At 38.2% G+C, this 22613-nt stretch overlaps 1 protein-coding gene, 1 long non-coding RNA gene and 1 other non-coding gene across 3 annotated transcripts; 1 reads left to right on the top strand and 2 right to left on the bottom strand.

The window, feature by feature from the left end:
• Positions 1 to 827: 827 nt before the first annotated feature.
• Positions 828 to 2306, bottom strand: LOC138902943 (uncharacterized). The gene has a single exon (XM_070190846.1). It carries the CDS (start codon positions 2304 to 2306, stop codon positions 828 to 830), a length of 1479 nt encoding a protein of 492 aa, XP_070046947.1.
• Positions 2307 to 2993: 687 nt separating this feature from the next.
• On the top strand, positions 2994 to 3100 carry LOC117278472 (small nucleolar RNA R71). The gene has a single exon (XR_004508842.1). It is a non-coding gene; the product is annotated as a small nucleolar RNA R71 (small nucleolar RNA).
• A 16919-nt stretch (positions 3101 to 20019) lies between these two features.
• LOC108946314 (uncharacterized) lies at positions 20020 to 22365 on the bottom strand. The gene is made up of 2 exons (XR_001970636.2): positions 21067 to 22365; positions 20020 to 20831 (listed from the first exon to the last, which is right to left on the bottom strand). It is a non-coding gene; the product is annotated as an uncharacterized lncRNA (long non-coding RNA).
• Between the last annotated feature and the right edge of the window lie 248 nt (positions 22366 to 22613).

Below are 22613 nucleotides of genomic sequence, written 5' to 3'. Positions count from 1 at the left end.
CACAAAAGGGTGATCTTTTTCAAGCAATTTACACAAGGGGTTAGCAATTTTGGAGAAGTCTTTTATAAATCGTCTATAGAAACCGGCGTGGCCAAGGAAACTTCTTATTGTTTTGACGGAAGTCGGTGGTGGAAGCTTTTCTATCACATCAACCTTTGCAAGATCTACCTCAATGCCCTTACTCGACACTAGGTGACCCAAGACTATACCTTCATGTACCATGAAATGGCACTTTTCCCAATTGAGCACCAGATTAGTCTCCACACATCTTTTCAGTACTCTTTTCAAATCCTTTACGCAATCATCGAATGAGTCTCCCACCACTGAGAAATCATCCATAAAGACCTTCATTATGTCATCTACCATATCTGTGAAGATGGCCATCATGCACCTTTGAAATGTGGCGGGTGCATTGTATAGGCCGAACGACATTCTTTGGAAAGCGTAGACGCTATATGGACAAGTGAAGGGCGTTTTCTCTCTATCTTCTGGAGCAATGGAGATCTGATTATACCATGAGTATCCATCCAGAAAGCAAAAGTGGGACCTCCCAGCCAGTTTATCTAGCATTTGATCAATGAACGGCAAGGGAAACTGGTCTTTTCGGATGGCCTTGTTCAATCTTCTGTAGTTCATACAAATTCGCCATCCCGTGACTGTTCTTGTCGATATCAACTCATTGTTATCATTTTTCACTACAATCATCCCACTTTTCTTTGGCACACATTGGACTGGGTTGATCAGTTGCTATCAGAGATGGGGAAAATGATCCTCGCATCTAACCACTTTATCACCTCCTTCATGTTGGGGTTCAGACTTCTTTGATGTTATCTGGAAGGTTTGTGGCCATCTTCCAGTAGAATTTTATGCATACAGAAGGCCGGGCTGATACCTTTAATGTCTGCAATGGTCCAACCAATTGCAGTTTTGTACTCAATCAATACCTGCAAAAACTGTTCTTTCTGCACATCTAACAAACCAGGTGAGATGATAACAGGTAAAATTGAGTTAGGTCCCAAGAAAGCATACCTAAGATGAGGTGGTAGTGGCTTCAGTTCCAACTTTGGTGGCTCTTCTATCGATGGCTTGGTTGGAGGAGTTTTCCTTTCTTCTAAGTGCGAAGGCTCAAATTCGAGCTCTCTTTTCCAAAACCCTTGGCCTTCAAGATCCAATACCCACTCCGCCAAGTCCTCTCCATTTGCTTTATCTAAGTTCATGAGACAGGATCCTAGAGGGTCTTTAGCGTTTAAGGTCTCATCTTCCTCCTCCAAAATTACATCCACAACTTCTATTAGAGAGCAGTTAGCAAATTCACTTGGTCGCCGCATAGATTTCTGCACATTGAATGTTATCTCTTCATCATTTAGTCTCATTTTTAGATCTCCAGTTTCACAATAAATTAAAGCTCTCCCAATGGCCAAGAATGGTCTTCCCAAAATTATGGGAATCTTCTTGTCAACCCGGCAGTCCAAAATGACAAAATCTGCTGGGAACACAAACTTCCCAACCTGTACTAATACATCATCAAGAATACCTGATGGCCTCTTCACTGTCCGGTCGGCTAGCTGTATTAGCATGGATGTAGGTCTTGTTCTTCCAATGCCTAACCTTTTGCAGATAGCCAAGGGCATCAAGTTTATGCTCGCCACCAAATCACACAATGCTTTAGCAAACGCATAACTGCCTATCGTGCATGGGATTGTGAAACTCCCTAGGTCTGATAACTTCTCAGCTATGGGTCTCGTCACGACTGCACTACAGGTCTGGGTCAATGTAACAATGGACAGGTCTTGGAAGTCAAATTTACGAGACATTAAATCTTTCATCATTTTGGCATACCCAGGCATCTCCCGCAAAGCGTCAATCAGTGGAATGCTCATCTGGATTTGTTTCAATATCTCCATGAATTTCTTATACTGCTCATTCTTCTGATATTTGGTCAATCTCTGTGGGAATGGTGCTGGAGGTCGCTTCCATCCTATGATTTGAGTTTTATCTTGCTCAGGCACTACTTCTACTTTCGTTTCTTGTGCTACCTCAGTCTCCTTCGCAACCTCTTTTTCTTTGCTTGTGCTCTCTTGTGCATGTTGTACCGTCACCTCAGTTAACCCTGTTGAATCATCTATCTCAATGGGTACTAGCACAAGTGTTTCCGTAGGTCGGCTTTCGCGAACAATTTCATGCTCCAGATCTAGGTCTCTACCATTTCTTAGACTCACTGCCATAAGTTGTTTTGGGCCCTGCTCTTTTGGATTGACTTGTGTGTCTGCAGGTAACGTCCCTTGGGGACGATTATGTAGAGCCATCGAAATCTGTCCTAATTGAATCTCAATGCCCTTTATCGTTGATTCATGCAAGTCCACTCTTGTCTCACTATCTATTGTTGTTGAGGTTGTTGATAAGCTAGCTGCTGATTTTGCTGGTTGCAACCCTGTTGCCTTTGGTAAGGCACAATTTGACCCTGTGGTCGCATAGCTCCAGGATTGTTGATGTTATTGTACTGCTGCTGTACTGGCCTATATTGTTGATTCTGCTGCCCCCAATTCTGACCACCTTGCCTCTGTCCCCCATAGTTGGCCACATAGTTCATATCTTCCTGGTAGTGCTGGTTATCACCTTCCGCACTCCACGAGCATACATATGGTTGGTTAATGCATGGTGTACATAAGCCCCCATTAGTTGCGTCAACTATGTGTAACTGCTGCTTCTAGCCTGATTCATAAATTGTTTTGGTGAGGATACTCATTTGCGTCATTAGAGTGGCCATATTTTCAGCTATGGAGTTGTTTGGGTCCAAAGCCACTGAATGAACTACAGGAGTGATCGTAGAGTCTCTTGTCATCCATCCTGAGTTTTGGGCCATTTTGTCAAGTAGGATCTTGCATTCTCTGAATGTTTTGCTCAAAAGTGCTCCACCTGTTGAAGCATCAACATTGGCCTTTAAGCCATTTGCCAGTCCCATGTAAAACCTCTGCCCCAACATCTGATCTGGAATGCCATGATGTGGACATTTAACTAGCATACCCTTGAACCTCTCCCACATTTCTTGTAGTGTTTCTATTGGTCTCTGCCTGAAGCTCAATATATCATAAATTTGTTTGATAATCTTATTGGGTGGGTAGAACTTGTTCAAAAATTGCTTGACTAATTCCTCCCAAGTAGTGATGGAGTTTATGGGGAGTGAATTAAGCCAAGTCTGAGCTTCTCCTGTCACCGAGAATGGAACCAATAATATCTTTATTGCTTCCGGTGTCACATTAGGTTGCCTTTGCGTGACATATATCGACAGAAAATTCTTCAGATGCTGCCGAGGATCTTCAATGTATGACCATGAGAACAGTCCCTTGTTCTGCAACAAATGTAGCATGTTGTTTGTGATTTGAAATAATTTCGCTTGTATCTGAGGGACTGCAATTGCGGTTGCTAGAATTTCGGTGGTGGGTTGTGCCCAGTCATACAATGCTGCTTCTGGCACAAGAGGCACCACACCCTGATTGTTCGGGTCATTCTCATTGTTTCTATTATTTGGATTTTCTACTCCGTCATCCATGTCTGGTTCGATTTGTTCTGTTGAGTTCTGTTGCTGTTTTCCCTTCTTATTTGCACGATTCAGTGCCTTGAAAACTTTCTCAGGATCTGATAATGCTTCGAACAATTGACTAGTTCTTGAGGAGTTTCTAGGCGTGCACCTGTAGCACCCAAGACTACAAACGTTAGAATTTTAATGTATTTTGTTTAAAATGAAGAAAATTGACTACACTAAGAATTCTAGCAATTCTTTTAGCTGCAATTAATAACACTATTAATTCCCCGGCAACGACGCCAAAATTTGATCACGCCCAACTATGCCTTGTTAAAAGGACTTAGCGGTCGTTGTAAATATATTCCTGTTAATAAGTCCGGAGTCAAATCCCATAGGGAATTAACCTATTAAACACAACTACTAGACTCATAAAAATTCACGCAATCAATTTTCAGAAATATTTAAGAAATAAATCTGATGTTTACTATCTAAATATCACGTAATAAAAATACAATAATTAATAACTAATTACGAACGGGTTGTTGACAAGAATTGGAATGATCTAAGGTTATGATTTTTCCTATTGTCGGAATCTTTTCCGCTACATTTTTTATAAATTTGCCTAAGTCTTCTCTACCGATCATGAACGCTCTAAGTGTTATAATTCTCTCCCGAGTAACTACCACAATCTATTAGACATATTCTCCCGAATTACACTAGCTGGCATTAAATATGGCTCGCTCGGATCGCACCAAGGTTTCGTTATCCCTAATCCCACCTTTAAACCCTTCGTATTGATCCCTCATATATGTTAGGAGTGATGTTGTTCAACAATTACCTAAATATGCACTCTCTCCCGAGTAATATACACTAAATAGGCACAGTCGATTGAGGGCCCTTTAATCAACAACAATAATAATATAGTTGAACAAATAGAGAAAATACTACGTCAAATCTATATTAACGTAACAGGAAAATCATCCTCCAATAGGTTCCACTAAAACCCTAGATTAGGAGTTTAGCTACTCATACTAATAGTAACAATATCCCAAATGTTTTGCATAATTAAATTACAAAGTAAAGATGAAAGGATGTAGAAATCAATGATTCTAACTCCCAACGGTTGTTTCACGAGCTATCCTTGCCTCCGGTTGCAAAAACTCCTTCAAAAGTGACGTTTTATGTCTATTTATATGTGTAGGAAAAGACCTAAACGACATAGGCCAAGTCCTAGTCAAACCAGGAGACGAAATAAGCCTTCAAAGTTGGGAGTGTGCGTGCCTCAGACCTCGCCTCGCGAGGCTTCACGCGAGCAGGACCTCGCCCCAGACCTAGCGTCGCCAGCCTTAACGCGAGGTGGACCTCGCCTAGCCAGCTCCCACGCGAGCTATTAAGCTTGTTTCACCAGCTTTCTCATTTATCCGTTGCTCACTTCTTTCTTTCTTTTTTTCAACTGTTTTCGAGCACGCTTTAGACTTTAATTATTCCTTTTGCTCTACTTTCATCTCCATTTCACCTACACATAAAATAGACTCCATTACGCATAAATAAAGTGTAGTTTATCATTAAAGCATACAAAATGCAAGGCAAATAATGTACTAAAATATAGAATTATAGCCACACATCAGTGATCACTTATTATTTAGGGGTGAACGTTCGCTATTTCGATACGGTATTTAAAAACTATATGTTGGAATTCAATTTATTAATTGAGCATACCAAATACCGTACCAAAATAGTTCGATGATTCGCTATTTTTTGTTTGGTTCATTACGGTCGGTAGTCAACCAAATATTCATTTCACTAATTAAAATCAAGACCTTCGCATATTCAAATTTTATACAGGAATTACATAAATTTAGTTTCAGCAATCGGTGGTGCCAGAAGCATTACCTGCAAAGAATTACTGAATGGACAATGGAGTAATAAACATCTCTGCAACCAAGAATCACTTAATAGAGTAATACAAATTGTAAGAAACGCAACTAACAATTGTAAGAAACGAATTTCATGCTGAGTAACATATAAGTATTCAACGATTTGAACTTTAAACAAACATCAATATTTAGATAACGAGGAGAATAAGAAGTAATTTTAAAGAGTATCTAACTGTTTTAACTATGTCATTGTGTAATGAAATTTGACATAACTTATCCATCTCATGATCTCAACAAGGATTTGACAATGATTCTGTGGCAAAGTGAGTTAGGATCGAGCTGTTTACCATATTCTTTGCCACACTAAATAAAAACCTATTTATCAACTAATATACTAAACAGAAAAACAATGAAATGTTAACCACTTAAAATAAGAACGATAAGTAATAACAGGTTGAGGAGAGCATCAGGAGACATCCTAAGTAAAAGTAATCAGAGATCAATGGCAAGTTAACAAGCAAAATGTTGCTGAGTAACAGTTGGTACCAAAGTAGCAAACGTTTTAAAAACACTTCTACTGAAATCAGTACCGAAGAACCCAATACCGAAGAACCTAAGAACCGATACCGAAATACCTAATTAATTCAGTCCGGTCTGATTTTTCGAATTTTATGCCCACCCCTATTATTATTTGGTACTTCTTCTCCTTATTATTATTATTCTTTTGGCACAATTAATAAGAGTACTCTCGAGCATCACATAATATAAGTTAATTTGGATCAAACTTAAATGGAGATCATCTTCGATCTTTTTACTCTTGAATATGAAAGGGATTTTCGTTATTCCGTTTTGCCCGTAGCAAGTAATGACTACGTCATTTAATATAAAGCAAAGACCCACTATTAACAAATTTTTCATTCTTTTTACTACTTTAAAAAAAAATTTATAACTTAATGGTGCTATTGATGAGTGTTTATCGTCAAAACGCTACATGTACACAATAAAGTTTGCTTAGCGCATCTAGATATGACTAGAAGTGTGGTGAATGTTAATTTTAAAGATAGGAGCCATCAAATAGGAGGTAAAATGCTGACACAGTTAGCCATTTTTATTTATATGACAGTAAAAGATTAGTTTATTGATGTCGTGCTATAATTTTATATATTTTGATGTTATTTATCCTACTTGTTTGTTGTTTGGATACTAATTTGTGCGACAATTGAGCTTAATAGAGTTTATTTTACGTGTAGGAATACTTGGACATGAAGTTGAAAAAAGTTGCACGAAATGGTACCTCAAAGCTACAAAATAGAGCAATAAAAGAAGACGTGCAAGGCAATGAAAAGTTACGGCCGTAGACAGTGCAAGGCTTTGTCCAGTGCATTGTCATTGGCGCCTCTGATAGTGCCTCGCGGGGTACTGTTGGCGCTTCTGATGGTGCCTCGCGGAGTAATGTTGGTGCCTCTGACAATGCCACGCGCCGACGATACTTATACGAGCCACTTTTATTTCCTCATTATGTTTGGACGTGTAGACTTCGGCCCCACGATATAAATACCTCTAAAAGTTAGTTTTTGAAGAAGAGGGATATTATTGGAGAGGCAAAAGACTACGGAACACTAGGGAGCACGAATCACAAGAGTTTTTCTCTCCGTTCTTCTTTAATCTGTAGTTTAATGCTTTTGAATATTGTTGGGTTTTTTCTAAAGGGTGTGAATGGGAAATGGAAGATGCACCTCTTGGATTGCACATCTTCAACTCACCCTTTCTTGTCTATAAATTTAGAGGGTTGGTCTCATTTTTTATAGATGAAAAATCTGAAAACTTCTCCCCTCTTTTTTACATGTGTTGCATTATTTTCCAAATAAACATAAGTGTCAAGTATGATTTGCTCTGTTTGTTGAGTTCGCCGAAATTCTATAATTTCGATTGCCGGTATTGCAGAATAGTTTTTCTGTTCTATCCTGGGAGGAAGTAATCCATAACCTTGGGCAACAGTGAGAGGATTAAATTCCTTAAGGACACACAAGAAACTTGTGGGATCGAAATTTTCTATTTATGTTTTCTTAAGCTAACATCCTTTGTTTTTTTTTGTGCCTTTTTTTGGGACACAGTATACTAACAATCTTAAGGAATTTAATAGAATAATTGAAGGATGGTAGATAGATAGAAATCTTGTTACGATGCAAGTAAAATAAAGGTGGTTTTGAGGTATATGCGGAAGGCATATTTTGTTCCAATATACTTTGAAGACTGGACAACGAAATTTTCTAGTTGATCGATTACATTCCAGCTATATCTCGAAGACAACCAAGTCAGTTTTAGAAATTGTTTGACAATTATCCGTTTTTCCTTCAACTGTCAGTGATTCAATGGGTTCTTTTCTTTATATGTTATAGAAAAATTATGCTTAGGCGTACCTTATTTCTGAATAATTTTCTTTTTGTATCTGTTACAAAAGAAAATTTGAAACTAAAAAGTATCTAAGGTTGTAAGTACGAGACTTATACTAATATTTGAAATATTCTTGAGATCATGAATATAATATGTGTAAAGATGAACATATATGTGTTTGATTAGAGAAAGAGATCAAACTGTTTAAAGTGTTATAATGGTTTAGTTGGAAAATCATTTGGGAAGAGAATTAAAATTCTCGTTATTTTCTACACTGTTATGGAGACTAAAATCTTCGTGATACTCCTGCTTCGAGATCAAAATCTGCGTGATTTTTTACTCGTTCGTTAAGATTAAAGTCTTCGTGGCTTTCTACTCATTTATCGGAAATTAAAGTCTAAGTAACTTAATACTCGTTTTGGAGATTAAAATCTTAGTGATTTTATACACCAATTTATTACTTGGTTTGAAAATTAAAAAAATTCACCGTTTATTAATTCTGAATGTGTCAGATTGGTTTGAAGATTAAAAATTTCACCATTTATTAATTCTGGCTCTATCGTGATACAAATAGCAGTTCATGTGGTTGGCTCAACAAAGTAATAGGGGCGGTGAATGTGAATCTCCTTTTAAAGAAATATGTTTGGAATATGGTATTATTCATCAAACGACAACCCTTAGTCACCACAATCTAATGGAATTGCAAAAAGAAAGAATAGAACATTAAAGGAGATGGTGAATGCTTTGTTGATAAGTTCTGCTTTACCCTAGAACTTGTGGGGGGAAAGTTATTCTTACAGATAACCGCATACTCAGTCGAGTTCCCCATAGCAAGACACAATCCATTCCATATGAAAAATGGAATGGAAGAAAGCAACTTAAATATATTAAAGTATCGGGGTGCTTAGTTAAAGTGCAAATTCTTAAATCCAAAAGGGTAAAGATCGGACCGAAAATTATTGATTGCGTTTTCATAGGATATGCAACAAATAGTATGGCATATCATTTTCTGGTTCATAAATAAAAAAATCTCGACATTCATATAAATACGGTAATCGAATAAGATAATGCTGAATTCTTTGTGAATATTATCCGTATAAAAAGGAATGTGAGTCGTCTAATGAAATACCTAAGCGACTTTGGAAGAAGCAAAGGAAAGTATACCTAATGAGATGAATCCAAGACGTAGTAAACATCAAAGGACAACTACTTCCATTGGATCAGATTTTCTGACATTCTTGTTAGAAAATGAGCTTCAAACTTTGAAAGAAGTTATGTCTTCCTCGGAAAGAAGCAGTCAATAGTGAGATAAAATCCATATTAAATAACCATACTTGGGAGTTTGTTGATTTTACTCTAGGGAACAAACCATTGGGTTCCAAATAGATTTTCAAGAGGAAAATAAAAGATGATGGTATTATTGACATGTATAAGGCAAGACTTATTGTCAAAGGATATAGACAACGAGAAGGCCTTGACTATTTTAATACATACTCGTCAGTTATGAGTATTACGTACATATGGATATTAGTGGCATTGGCTACAATGTATGGTATTGAAATCCATCAAATGGATGTGAAGACAACCTTCTTTAATTGAGATTTATAGTCTGTTTGGCCAAACTTCTCAAGAGGCCAAAAGTGCTTTTTTTTTTTCTTTCTCAAAAGCACTTTTCCCCCTAACTTGAGGTGTTTGGCCAAGCTTTTTTTTTTGGGGAGGGGAGTGCTTTTGAGAAGAAACAGTTTCTAAGAAGCAGAAAAAAGTAGCTTCTTCCCAAAAGCAAAAGCATAAGCAGTTTTGACTTTTCTTCTTACCAAAAATACCCTTAACAAAATATAATATATAAAAAAATAACCGTTAAACCTAATACTTAGGATATTAATGTATAAATATTTCTTATTATTTTTAGGATAGCTTTCTAATATATAGTGACTTTAGGGGTGAATGCTTTTATATTTGTTGAATGATTTTTAATATATTTAACTTATATTAAAAGAATTAAGTACTTTTAAATTTTATTTTCATATTTTACTTAAATAAAATGAAAAGATTTAATTATTGCCTGTAATAATAATTTTTTAAGATTATTTATTTACTTATAATATTAACTATTAAGTAAATCTATTCATGTCCTTATTCGTAATTTGATACTTAAAAGCACTTTCTGAAAAGCTTGGCCAAACATAAATTATTGCTCAAAAGTGCTTTTCAGAGTGATGAACCAAATACAAACTGCTTCTCTCCAAAAATAAAAAGTACTTCTCAAAATAAGCTGATTTCTCCAACTTGGCCAAACAGGCTATTAGAGGAAGAAATTTACATGGAATAACCTGAAAGGTTCATGGTTCCTGAAGGAAAAAAAAAGGTGTGCCGACTTGTTAAGTCACTTTACAGACTAAAACAAGCACCCAAATAGTGACATGCGAGATTTGACCAAATAATATTGTCAAATAATTTCAAAATTAACGAGTGTAAACAAATGTGTTTACGTTAAGAATACTTCAAATCATATAGTCATTATTTGATTATATGTGGATGATATGTTGATGAAATATTTAAAATGTGGGGGCTTTTAGCTTATGCATGACAAAAGTCAATGTTAGACGTAATGTCTAAATGATATAATTTTTTAACCCCACCAATCCTTAGTGGATATTGATATGATAGTCGGTAAATTCATTACTTGTTTAGTCTTAGTGATGACTAGTGATAAAACTACAAATTCGAAAATTGTTTACGTCCATTTCCAGAAATGATTTATTCTTTCTTGCACATTTATAATGTTTAGCTCATTTATGAAAGGGTGTCACCTGAAAGGTTGTGACTTTTCATAAAAAGTGCATTTGTATGTTTTGTATAAACATGAACGTTCATGCACAAATGTATTAATACGTTGGTCTATAATGAGGTGAACCAACCGATGAACATGACCAAAATCCATTGCAAGTTGGATTTGTTTCATGAATGAAGGTGCTATAATTTGCATATCATATATACGTATGAGTAAATAGCATACAAATGCATGAAAATGACAAAGTGATTGCGAAATGTGTTATATATTAAAAGGTTGTGGCCACAACTGATGCCAATCATTCTTCCACCTGTTGTTATAATGTACTATTGCTACATTAAGTGTAGTCAATAATCTTATATGCAATAGAAAGTCGAGACGTATTAATCTACGATATAAGGAAGTTCACATTGAACTGTCATGACAATAAAATGAGTTTTGGGATATTTAAAATATATCCATGACTATGCATTACACTATAATAAGTATCCTGCGGTTATTAAGGGGTATAGTGATTCAAATTAGATCACCGGATCAACCTAAACTAAATTCACAAATGGATATATTTTTATAATCAGTGGAGGAGCAATGTCTTGGAAATCGTCCAAACAAACGTGCATTGCCACTCTACAATGGAGGCTGAGTTTATAGCCTTAGACAAGGCCGATGAAAAAAGTTGAATGGCTCCGGAATTTCTTGAAGAAATTCCATCTTAGCCCAAAATATTGGCACCTATATGCATACATTGCGATGGACAAACGACAATAGGAATGGCCGGGAGCATTATGTATAACGAAAAATCTTGTCATATACGGCGAAGACATAAAACTGTTAAACAACTACTCTCTGGGGGAATTATCATAATTGACTACGTGAAGTCAATCGATAATGTGTCAGATCCACTTACAAAAGGCCTAACTAGAGAGGTAAATGAGATATCATCAAAGGGAATGAGACTATGGTCGAGGACAAATCACTGTCGCGATAACTCTACCTATAAGACTGGAGATCCCAAGATCTAGATTTAAGGAGATCAAACAAAGTCATTAGTGACGGTTCAACATTGTCAAATAAAATTTTGGTCTATTCTCGTGATGAAGACAATATTCAGTACCAAGGATAAAACGTTAAAGTTTTTTAATGGTTTCTAAGTTTGATACGGGGTATATCAAATAGTGTATCTATGGGATAACACATTTAGGAATCACTTATGTAAGTGTGAAATGTAAGCCGCTTCAAGGAGAATTCTATAAGTCCAGTTCTCTACGCACTTATGAACCAGGCGGTGTTCATGGCTGAAATGAACACAACAATGAGAACCAAAGATGGCTAAAGGTTGATTGTGTGACTTATGGTTGTCTAGATACACACCAAAGTTCGACGGTTCAAAGATATCAAATCTACTGATTGACCGAGTATATCCGACATAAGTTCACTATAGAAAGTTCAAAGGAAAACCTATTTATCCAGATGCGGTTAATCCTTACGTGCGAATCACACAATTTTTTATGCATGTTTTCATCATATAGCCATTCCCCATTCATGTGGAGGATTGTTGGGTTTTTTTTAAAAGGTGTGAATGGGAAATTGAAGAGGCACCTCTTGGATTGCACCTCTTCAACTCATCCCTTCTTGTCTATAAATTTAGAGGCTTGGTCTCATTTTTTATAGATGAAAAATCTGAAAACTTCTCCCCTCTTTTCTACATTATTGTATTATTTTCTAAATAAACATAAGTGTCAAGTGTGATTTGCTCCATTTGTTGAGTTCGCCGAAATTCTGTAATTTCGATTGCCAGTATTGCAGAATAGTTTTTCCATTTTATCTTGGGAGGAAGTAATCCATAACCTTGGGCAACAGTGAGGAGATTAAATTCCATAAGGACATACAAGAAACTTGTGGACTCGGAATTTTCTGTTTCTGTTTTCTTAAGCTAACATCCTTTGTTTATTTTATTTTTTTGGGACACAGTATACTAACAAATATTACTATGATTGTTTATACAATTATGAGTAGCTAAACTTTCTCATCTAGGGTTTGATGGAACCTCCTTTGCATATCCCTACTTGTTCAACTACGTTTTATTACTGTTGATTGAATGACCATCAATTGACTGTGCCTATTTATTATGTATTGCTTGAGAAAGAGTGCATATTTAGATTGTTGTCGAATAACATCACTTCCAAGGTATATGAGAGATCAGTACGACGGGTTTTATGCGGGATTAGATATAACAAAACTTTGATGTGATCATAGTGGGCGGTGAAAAAGTGCGAGCTAGCGAATTCGAGAGAATACGATTAGTAAATTATTGTAGTTGCTCGAGAGAGATTTGATCTGTAGTTGTTCGAGAGAGAATTACGATAATTCGAGTGCTCATGACCAGTAGTTGCTCGAGAGAGAATTACGATAAGTCGAGTGCTCATGATCAATAGAGAATACTTAGGCGAAATTGTAGGAGACGTAGCAGAAAGGATTCCAACAATTAGGGAAATCATAACTCTAGCTTTATCCAATCTTGTTTCCAACCCTTAGTATCCCTAGTTGTTTTTACTACTTTAATTTGTTAGTTAATTAGTTGGACATAAGAATATTAATATTTATAACCTAGGAATCGCTCAAGCTTGTCTTCTTAGTGATATTGAACAGTTATAGTGAAACCTTAGTACTCTGTGAGATTCGACTCCAAACTTTTAGACAGGATTATTTTTGCAGGGACCGCTTATCCTTTTTAGGACTAGAGTTGGGCTTGATCAAATTTTTGGCGTCGTTACCGGGGAACTAATGGTGTGGTTGTAGCTGTACATATTGCTAAATTTCAAGTTTGAACTTTTATTTTGTTTTTATTTTTGATTTGAGAGATATGACATCTTGGAATTATGAGAGTCTTTATGTTGGTAATTCTACTTTTGATCCTCCTTATGCATATTGTGGAGGAAATCACCCATGGCAAAATTATCAAAATATTTCCGAGAGCGAGTTATGTGCACCAACTCAATCCTATGTGTGGAATGTGTGTGATATGTGTGGTGGTCAAGATAGTCACTTTTATGGTTGTACTGATATTTCTTATCCTCCCCCACCCCTTATTATGATGGTTCTACTTGTGAAGTTAATAGGAACAAAGAACCTGGGGATGCAGACCTGAAGGAGATCAAGGATATGTTAAAGTACCTTCTGGAACAAAATAATGAGAAACAATTGTAGATAGAAATGCAAGAGGCAACTATTCGCAACTTAGAGGTTCAAGTGAGTCAAGTGGTTGAAGCTTTTAATGCTCAACATGCCAATATTGGGGATAGTAGCCAAGAAGAGCGTGAATTCGAGGTGCTAATGGAGGAGGTCAGAGTAGAATATCAACAACCTAGCCAATTAGAATTTGAGGATGCCGCTATTGTAGAAGAGATACTAGAGTCAACCAAGAATATTGAGGATACATATTTAGTTGAATCTAGTGTTATTGGTGTTGAGGATGTGGAAAGACCTAAAGTTTATATATTTGAGCGCATTGGTCCTCACTCTAAGTATTTTTCCACTTTGTGTTTGGACGATGATATTTAAATAAAGTCATTCGAGCCAATTAAAAAGTCAAGGAATGAGGAATAATGTGTGTACATTCTAGAATTTTACTTGCCAGAAAGTCAGGATTACATACCTCATGCAAAGGCCAAGAAGTACAAAATACTACATTGGATGCTTCGGCCAGTTCGATTTGTTTTGCCACCCCTGGAGCATAACCGAAAGCTTGAATCAAAACTTGAGGTTCAATTCATAAGCTCGAGGTGGAGGCAGAAAGTGGTTCACGTCGTGCCGCGGCGTTAAATCGGGCGCTTGTTGGCAGGCAACCCAACTTTACTACTTTCTTTTATTTTTAGTTTTTTTTTTGTTGTAGTGTTATTTTTTTTTATTGTTTAGGAGCATGGTTAGAACTAAATGCGGGGTGCTTGCACAAAGTAAAATACTCATGGAGAGATCTGAGTACCCCATGAGCTGCTAGTGCTTCGGCCTTTGGCCTACCAGAGAGTTTCTTTTACCCTCTTATTATTTATGTTATGCATTGGGGACAATGCATAATTTTAAGTGTGGGTGAGGAGATTGTCTCGGTGACTTTTTATGCTATTTTAGTTGTGTTAGTTTAATTGATGATTTTTTTTAAAGAATTCTTTGGACTTTTTTCGATGGTGGATCTATCTCCTAGACAGTTTTCTTGAGGGATTAAAGTCTAAACAAAAAATACAAAAAAAATTAGAAAATAGAAAAATATAAAAACATGTCTTTTTATTTTTTCTAGGTAGTAATAATCCCCCGTGGTTTTTCTTCGTGCCTCGATTATTTTTCATGGGATGTAACTTCCAGGTAGTAATTTTTATTTATTTTTTATTTTTAGAGTAGTATGTAGGAAATAAAGGAGAAAAAATGATGTGATTCGCATCTTTTGACTTGTTTGATGGTCGCATACTTAAGTTCCGGCATATGTTTCACCTTTACTTAGCTTTAAATATATGATACGCCTTGATAAAAATGAATAGCATGTGGTATAACTCTTATGTCTCGGTTGCTTTATTTGTGTTCACTTTGTGCTTTATGCTTAATATATCTCTTGGCTTTGTGAATACTTGTTTGATTGAGAGTCCGAATGAAATCGACCTTAGGGAGTCATGTGCCATGTGTGAAGTGAGTTCTTTGCATAGTCCATGTTATTGCATTTGAGTCTAGAACTTGTCCGGAATGTGAATTGAATCGAAATCCTAGGTGTTGCTCGGTTTGAAAAGTAATGTTAGGCTTTCTTTGATCTTTTTGAGCTTTGTTGCCTATCACAAATAAAATCATCACTAGTTACCCTTTTGAGCCTATAAGCCTTTCTTTTGGTACCCGCATGACAAGCCTATCCCCGTTTATTCTTAATTGAATCATTTTGATCCTTCAACCTCTTAAAGCACTTGAATTGTAAAGAGAGCGCTAGAAAGAAGTAATGAGAAAACTTGGGATAACTTTTGAGTGGAACCAATAGAAAGAAGAAATATGCGCTTGTATTTTAAATAAAATTCCACTAGCGGCAAGGCAAAAATACAAAAGGAAAAAAAAGAATAAATAAATAAATAAAGGTTTCTTATTTTTACAAGTGGATGTGATCTGAAGCAGTGCGTAAAGAAAAAGGAAAAATATTCTGGGATGAGCTATCTTGTGATGATTGAAGTGGATTGAAGGAATTTTGCGCTTAAAGTTGAATACGTGATGTGTTAAAGTGCTTAGAAGGGTTAGCCACTATATCCTAAATATATCATACCCGTCCCTTAGTCCACATTACAACCATAATAAATTCCTAGTTGATTTCGGACCGAGCGGGCCTACATTAGTAGAGGTTTACATAATGGGCAAGCCTATGGTACCTTTTGCATGCATGTGACTTCTTTGAAAGAGTGAGTGGTTTTTCTTTAGATGTATGAGTCCTTAAAATATATTCGATCATGTGATTTGGATATGTGGACTGCTTACTCTTCTATTTTATTGTGAGGGCACATGGTTTCACAAAGGATATGTAACATTATTTGACTTCTCTGTTAGATTAAGTATTCAAGCCTCGTGTCACAACCCGCATTTTGGGGTTGTGACTTCATTCGGAACCGGTGAGAAAAGGCTCTTCTGATTCTCTGACGTAGACCTGTCTACTCAGAAAACTTGGGCTTTTTAATTTTAAGCATATATAAGGGGGTATAGGTCTTGAAAGCTCGACCTGCCTCCCTCATACGTGCTGCCACCAAGCCGTATCTAATGAGTGACCTTGATGGGGGACCTCAAGGGCCTGCCTGGACGTCTCAAAGGAGTGTCCTAGGTATCTATACGAGTTAGGGAACTCTATGGACGGCGCGACGCCTTCGGGCTAGCGTTGGGCACCAAACGGGAGCTGGAGGTTGATATGTGGGATGGGTATGCCCCGCGGGCTGCCGAAATGTTGGACAGAGACCTCCGTGCCGATTGGATACTTGATGCACCTATCTTAGGGGCATCATGTGTCGACTTGTAAGCATGGCTTGGGTTCAGCCATGCGAGCAAGGGTCCGTTGGCCTAAACGTACAGTTGTGGGGCGACACTGCACTAGACAGGATGGAAGTGTGTCGCGAGGGCTATGTATAGGCATGACACGAAAGACGCGCATGGCAATGGCCAAGGACTAAAGGTTGCCTTACTCGGGCAAGGCACAAGCCGGGTGCGGATGAACGAGGCGAGTGTCAAGCTTGAGGATTGGGTTGTGCACGCGAGAGTGATGCTCAGTCCAAGGCGAGGGACAAGACATGTCCTAAGCCAAACCCCAGGGCGCGCATGGATTATGATCCAAAGACGAGAAGCGCCACAGCATTTCAAGGCCAAGAGCCTAGACATCTTACTGGCGACACAATTGGAGCATGCCTTCTATGCAGGTTTCACCACAGGCACAAGATCGTGCTTGGAAAACCTGGGAAAGGAGATAGCCTGGCCTGCAGCGAAGGAAACTGCAGGCACCGCATGGGCAATTCGATGCCGCTGGCGAGCGTGAGAAAGTCGGCCCGTGACACATGGTATCAGAGCTGATTAAGGCCATACTATGCCATGGCACAATGTCAAGGCAAAGAGTGGTGATGGCGAGTGCATTTTGGATGTCAGTGCGGAGATCATGTCAAAGCAAAGATTGATGTTCATATGCCACCAGAGATCGAGAACACGATATTACTGGTCGAAGAAAGTCTGGGTTGCTATTGAATGTGGTGATATGCTGATGAGTCGGATGGTCACGGAAAGGCCATGTTTGCCAGGTCGAGCAACCATATTGCAAAGAGTGGGAGTCGTGGACTATAAACATTGGGCATGATCGCAGCAGAGATCTTGCCAAGATGCGTGCGACGCATCAGTTGAGTGTCATTCTTACGGGATAGACTTTTGGACTGCCTAAGGGCATTGCCAAGGTGAGGAGACGAATTCGAGGAAATAGCGAAGCTTCAGAATTGGGCGGATTTCTAAGTTGGAATATGTCATCATTCTGGAAAGGGGTACGCCGAATGATCGGGGACCGTTGAGAGTCCAAGTACGATGCACAACCGGATCGGGAAGCCGTGCTAGCAGGACCAAGTGAGTACCTGACTATAGGGCGAGTATTGACGTACTACCGGGAACATTGGGTACTTGCTGAGGAAGTGACAGTTGGAAAACAAAGAGCTTTGTTCGTGAATGCGGCGATGCTATAACTTTGAGAATGTAGTACTCACCAAGAGACGTCCCGAGAGCTGGCCGAATGCCAAGTGGGACGTGTGCGCTAAGAACTATCCTCCACATTGAGTGTGGGAGGATCCGCCTATGCAAGAGGCATTAGGGCGAAGTTGTGAGTCCGGAAGCAAAGACATCTTCAAAGGTACTGAGGGCAAGGAAAAGCTGCGGGAGAGTTTGGGCTACGGGAGCAATGTCAGAAGGCGTGAAAAGGCTAAGGGAGTTGCGCCAAAAGAGCACGTTGATGTGCTTATCATTGAGGGAAAATCTTTAGACGGACATGAAGGCCATGAGGGTCATGGTGTGATTGATTAGTGTGGGTCAATCACAAAGTTAGACACCAGAAGGTGCAAGTGCGGAGGCACTTTCCAAGTGAACACCGAAAGGAGGTGAAGTGCAGAGGCACGCTTGGAAGATACTTGGGGGAGAAGTGCATGGGGCACGACTCCTTTTGAGCAGGACTTCGAGGAAGTCCAACCCACGGGACAAAGGGAGTCGCAATGTACATACCTGAGGGGGCAGACTCCGGGATGTCGTAGGCCATGATGTGTTATCGGGGACGATGACATAATGAGTGTGGGAGGATGTCACAACCCGCATTTTGGGGTTGTGACTTCATTTGGAATCGGTGAGAAAATACTCTTCTGATTCTCTGACTTAGACCTGTCTACTCAGAAAACTTGGGCTTTTTAATTTTAAGCATATATAAAGGGGGTATAGGTGTTGAAAGCTCGACCTGCGTCCCCCATACGTGCCGCCACCAAGCCATATCTAATGAGCGACCTTGATGGGGGACCTCAAGGGCCTGCCTGGACGTCTCAAAGGAGTATCCTAGGTATCCATACAAGTTAGAGAACTCTATGGACGATGCGACGCCTTCGGGCTAGCGTTGGGCACCAAACGGGCGCTGGAGCTTGATATGTGGGACGGGTATGCCCCGTGGGCTGCCGAAATGTTGGACAGAGACCTCTGTGCCGATTGGATACTTGATGCACCTATCTTAGGGGCATTATGTGTCGACTTGTAAGCATGGCTTGGGTTCAACCATGCGAGCAAGGGTCCGTTGGCCTAAACGTGCAGTTGTGGGGCGACACTGCACTAGACGAGATGGAAGTGTGTCGCAAGGGCTATGTATGGGCATGGCACGAAAGACGCACATGACAATGGCCAAGGACTAAAGGTTGCCTTACTCGGGCAAGGCACAAGCAGAGTGCAGATGCACGAGGCGAGTGTCAAGCTTCAGGATTGGGCTGTGCACGCGAGAGCGATGCTCAGTCCTAGGCGAGGGACAAGACATGTCCTAAGACAAACCCCAGGGCGCGCATGGATTATGATCCTAAGATGAGAAGCGCCACAACATGTCGAGGCCAAGAGCCTAGACATCTTACGGGCGGCACAATTGGAGCATGCCTTCTAGACAGGTTTCACCACAGGCACAGGATCGTGCTTGGAAAACTTTGGAAGGAGATAGGCTGGCCTACAACGAAGGGAACTGTAGGCGCCGCACGGGCAATTCGGTGCCGCTGGCGAGCGTGAGAAAGTCGGCCCATGACACTCGGGTGCATTGTGACATTGAGTTAGTTTTCGAGGCCAGGATTGTTATAATCATGATGTTCCTGTGTTGGACATTTTGAAATTGGGCATAAGTACGGGAAGTGTATTTTGACCGCATATACTAAAGTATAATTGTTGCTATCAACCATGGTCATATGTGTAGTGTGTTGTGAATGTGTGCCTTGTTGGGTCCTTGAAGAGGAAGTGTTTAGTTGGTTGACTCGAGGGCGAGCAACATTTAGTTTATCTTTCCCTCCCTCAATGCCTTCATATGCAACTTGCCAATTTGTATCGCTTTTCCTCATAGCATAATCTACAAAAGGGGAATGAGCTGTTCTTTTTTTCATAGCAACCCTTTATCATTCACTCCAAGTAATCAAAAGAGGAACAATCAAGAAAATACAATTAAATGGAAAGCCCTTTTCTACTACTTGTGGCTATAAGTTCAAAGTAAACTCTTGCTAGGTCTTCTGTTGAATATTCCACATAGGTTAGCCTGTATTATGTCAGTTGTTGATCAAGTTCATTGCACAGAAGGTTGCATTGTTATTCTTTTACCTGGGCGTGCACATACTATATAAACACCGGATGTGGGTAAGTTTTTTCAATACAACAAATTACACAAAGACAGACAACCTTGCATCAAATTCATCCAATACATTTTACCAAAACCATATTGTTCAGCAACAACACATGGATATACAAAGATATAACCTCAGAACTGCAGCCAAGAAGAAGAAAGCATTGAAAGATGACAAAATAATGGGAGTATGGACCAATTCATGCTGCTGTAAACTATTGTAGAAAAATTAGTAGATTTATCAAATCTTTGGGACCTTAAAAAGTCTAAAGAAAGTAAGCCATGATCAGTTGATCACCTCTGGGGAACTAAGTAAGAACTAGGAATCTCATTCAGAAGTTCTCATTGTTCACAAGGGGTCTTAACGAAACATCTTCCCTCTTTCTCTCTCGTCTTGAAGAAGAACAATAATCATACTGGGAAATTTACGCAACTACCTTACCTTAGCACAAACCAGTCTCAGAATCTAATACCTTTCTCTACTGCAGCCAGGTAAGTTTCAGCATTCTCAAATTAAACTATCACATTTTGTTCACAAATTAATACATCATAAGTTTCAGTGGTACAATAGATAAGCATGACTATATTGAACCAAATGAAAATATTCCAAGAAGCAACTACAGGACATTTCACATGGAAATAGGATAACGTAACATATCGATATCAAATTGATGCCAACTCCATAAAAATGACACACAAGTTATTGCCAATAAACAGAAACAGGTTCTAAGCTGGGGCTAGAACAACTAACAGGTCACAAGGCAATTCCTCAAATCAGATGCCCACAAACTATGCCTGGAATCTTCATTGATGCAACACTGCTAGTCTACTACCTCAAAGTTGGATAAGAACTAAAGAACCAAACATGTGATGCTGTACAAAATGGGAAAATTAAATGACTGCATATATGTGGGGGGAAAAAAGAAGATATACAATGAGGAAATCACGGATTGAGATTGGTACATAAAAAATTATAATTTGAATAAATAAAGATGAAAAGGGGGATTAACCTATAGTAATGCATCATGTTCATTATCAGTTGAGAAATAATAGATGTTTGCAGAGAGCAAAGCTCATGAAACATATCTGTTAACCAAGAAAGTTTTACCTTGAATACGTGCCTGAGAGTTGAAAATTGAACAAATAATATCAAGAATACCTATCCCCATAGTGGTCCTTGAAAATGACAAAATTGAAGGAAAAGTTATTCCTTAATTAGATAACTCAAAACCAATCATATAGACATGATTAAGGTATTTGGTAAGCAAATATCCACAGTAAAACCAGAGGTAGTTCATCCAAATACATTATTTCCAGTTTAAAACCATTTTTACTGATTTCCAAATTATGCCCACAAAATCACTAACCACAACACAATCAGCAAAGCAACAAATCTTCAAAAACACCAAACAATACTTGATCCTCTCAATGGCAAAAAGAGCCAAAGATAGAATCTTTCACCAATTACAATATCATATTCAATCTGGAAATCTTACATTACAACAATTTTAAATAACAATCAGACGATCAAAATCACATAGTGAGTAATATTTTGTAGGTAGCAAGCAAAATGAAAAATTGGAACTTGGCATGTGGGTATTCACAAATAGATCCAAAAATGAAATCTTTAACTCCTTTTTCCCATATATAAAAATTACATAATCTATTATTTTTTGCCGGCTAAGAAAAATAAACATACATAAAAGATATCAATTGGCATGTGGGTGTGAATCTTCAACTTCAAGATCCAAATCAGAATCTGAGGACCAAGAAGAAGATGAGGTTGAAGAGGAAAAAGCATATGGGTGTGGCAAAGGGAAACAAAAAAAGGTCCAAAGACAAAGAGCAAAGCGCCTGAGTTGTTGACATGGGAAACAGAAGAGAAGATAAAGGACTTCATCACTGCTCAGTCTTTCTGGATTACAAGCTACGTATTGGCATAAATCTGCTGATACATTAGCCACACCCACAATTATTGGACTGTTGAATACCATTTTTTTCTGCTTTCTGAATTTTCTTCTCTTCTGTTCTTCGATTTTGTCACTTGGGTTTTCTTTCTTAGAATTTTCAGCTGTCAATAGATTGACATGAAGATGTTGCCGTGCGGTTTACCCGTGTTAATGTTTTTTCTTGTTTTGGTTTGTTCGAGACTCGGGATATGAGAGAGAAAAGGAAAAGAAAGTAAAAGGACAATCAATTTACCTTTTTCTTGATTTATTTGTTTAGTTTTAGGAAAAATCAAGAATGACCTACAAATAGAATAAAAGGGCTAAAAATAGAGTAAGTTCAATTTGTGGGTTTAAAAAGGAAAATAATGTTCAATATTTTTTTCCTTTATAAAGCAAACTAGACAAAAGGAAAGAAAATTTTGAAAGGGATTTTAAACTACGTTTTATCAAATTCATGCACTTGCAAGTCATCCTAATTAATTAGTTTTATAATGATTGTTGATTTGTCGTGATTATTCTCCTTTATTCGGATTTGATATTTGCAATGTGAGCAACCTCATTCACAGGAAAAATTGAAATTTTTACCAAGCATAGCTAGGTTATAAACTTATTTGCCCCAATAAATAAGTTATCACTTAGTTATAATCCCTCCTTCCAATGGCTTCTGAAACTTCTTTTTTTTTTAATCAATTTAGAAGAGAAAAAG

The sequence above is a fragment of the Nicotiana tomentosiformis genome, chromosome 12 (genome assembly GCF_000390325.3).
Source record: "Nicotiana tomentosiformis chromosome 12, ASM39032v3, whole genome shotgun sequence".
Classification (NCBI taxonomy): domain Eukaryota; kingdom Viridiplantae; phylum Streptophyta; class Magnoliopsida; order Solanales; family Solanaceae; genus Nicotiana; species Nicotiana tomentosiformis.
The sequence above is the reverse complement of the archived record's forward strand: the minus strand, read 5'-3'. Positions and strand labels throughout refer to the sequence as shown.

Bases quoted from the DNA above. Each gene is read 5' to 3' on its own strand.
- LOC138902943 (XM_070190846.1), bottom strand. From the start codon at position 2,306: ATGGCTCTACATAATCGTCCCCAAGGGACGTTACCTGCAGACACACAA.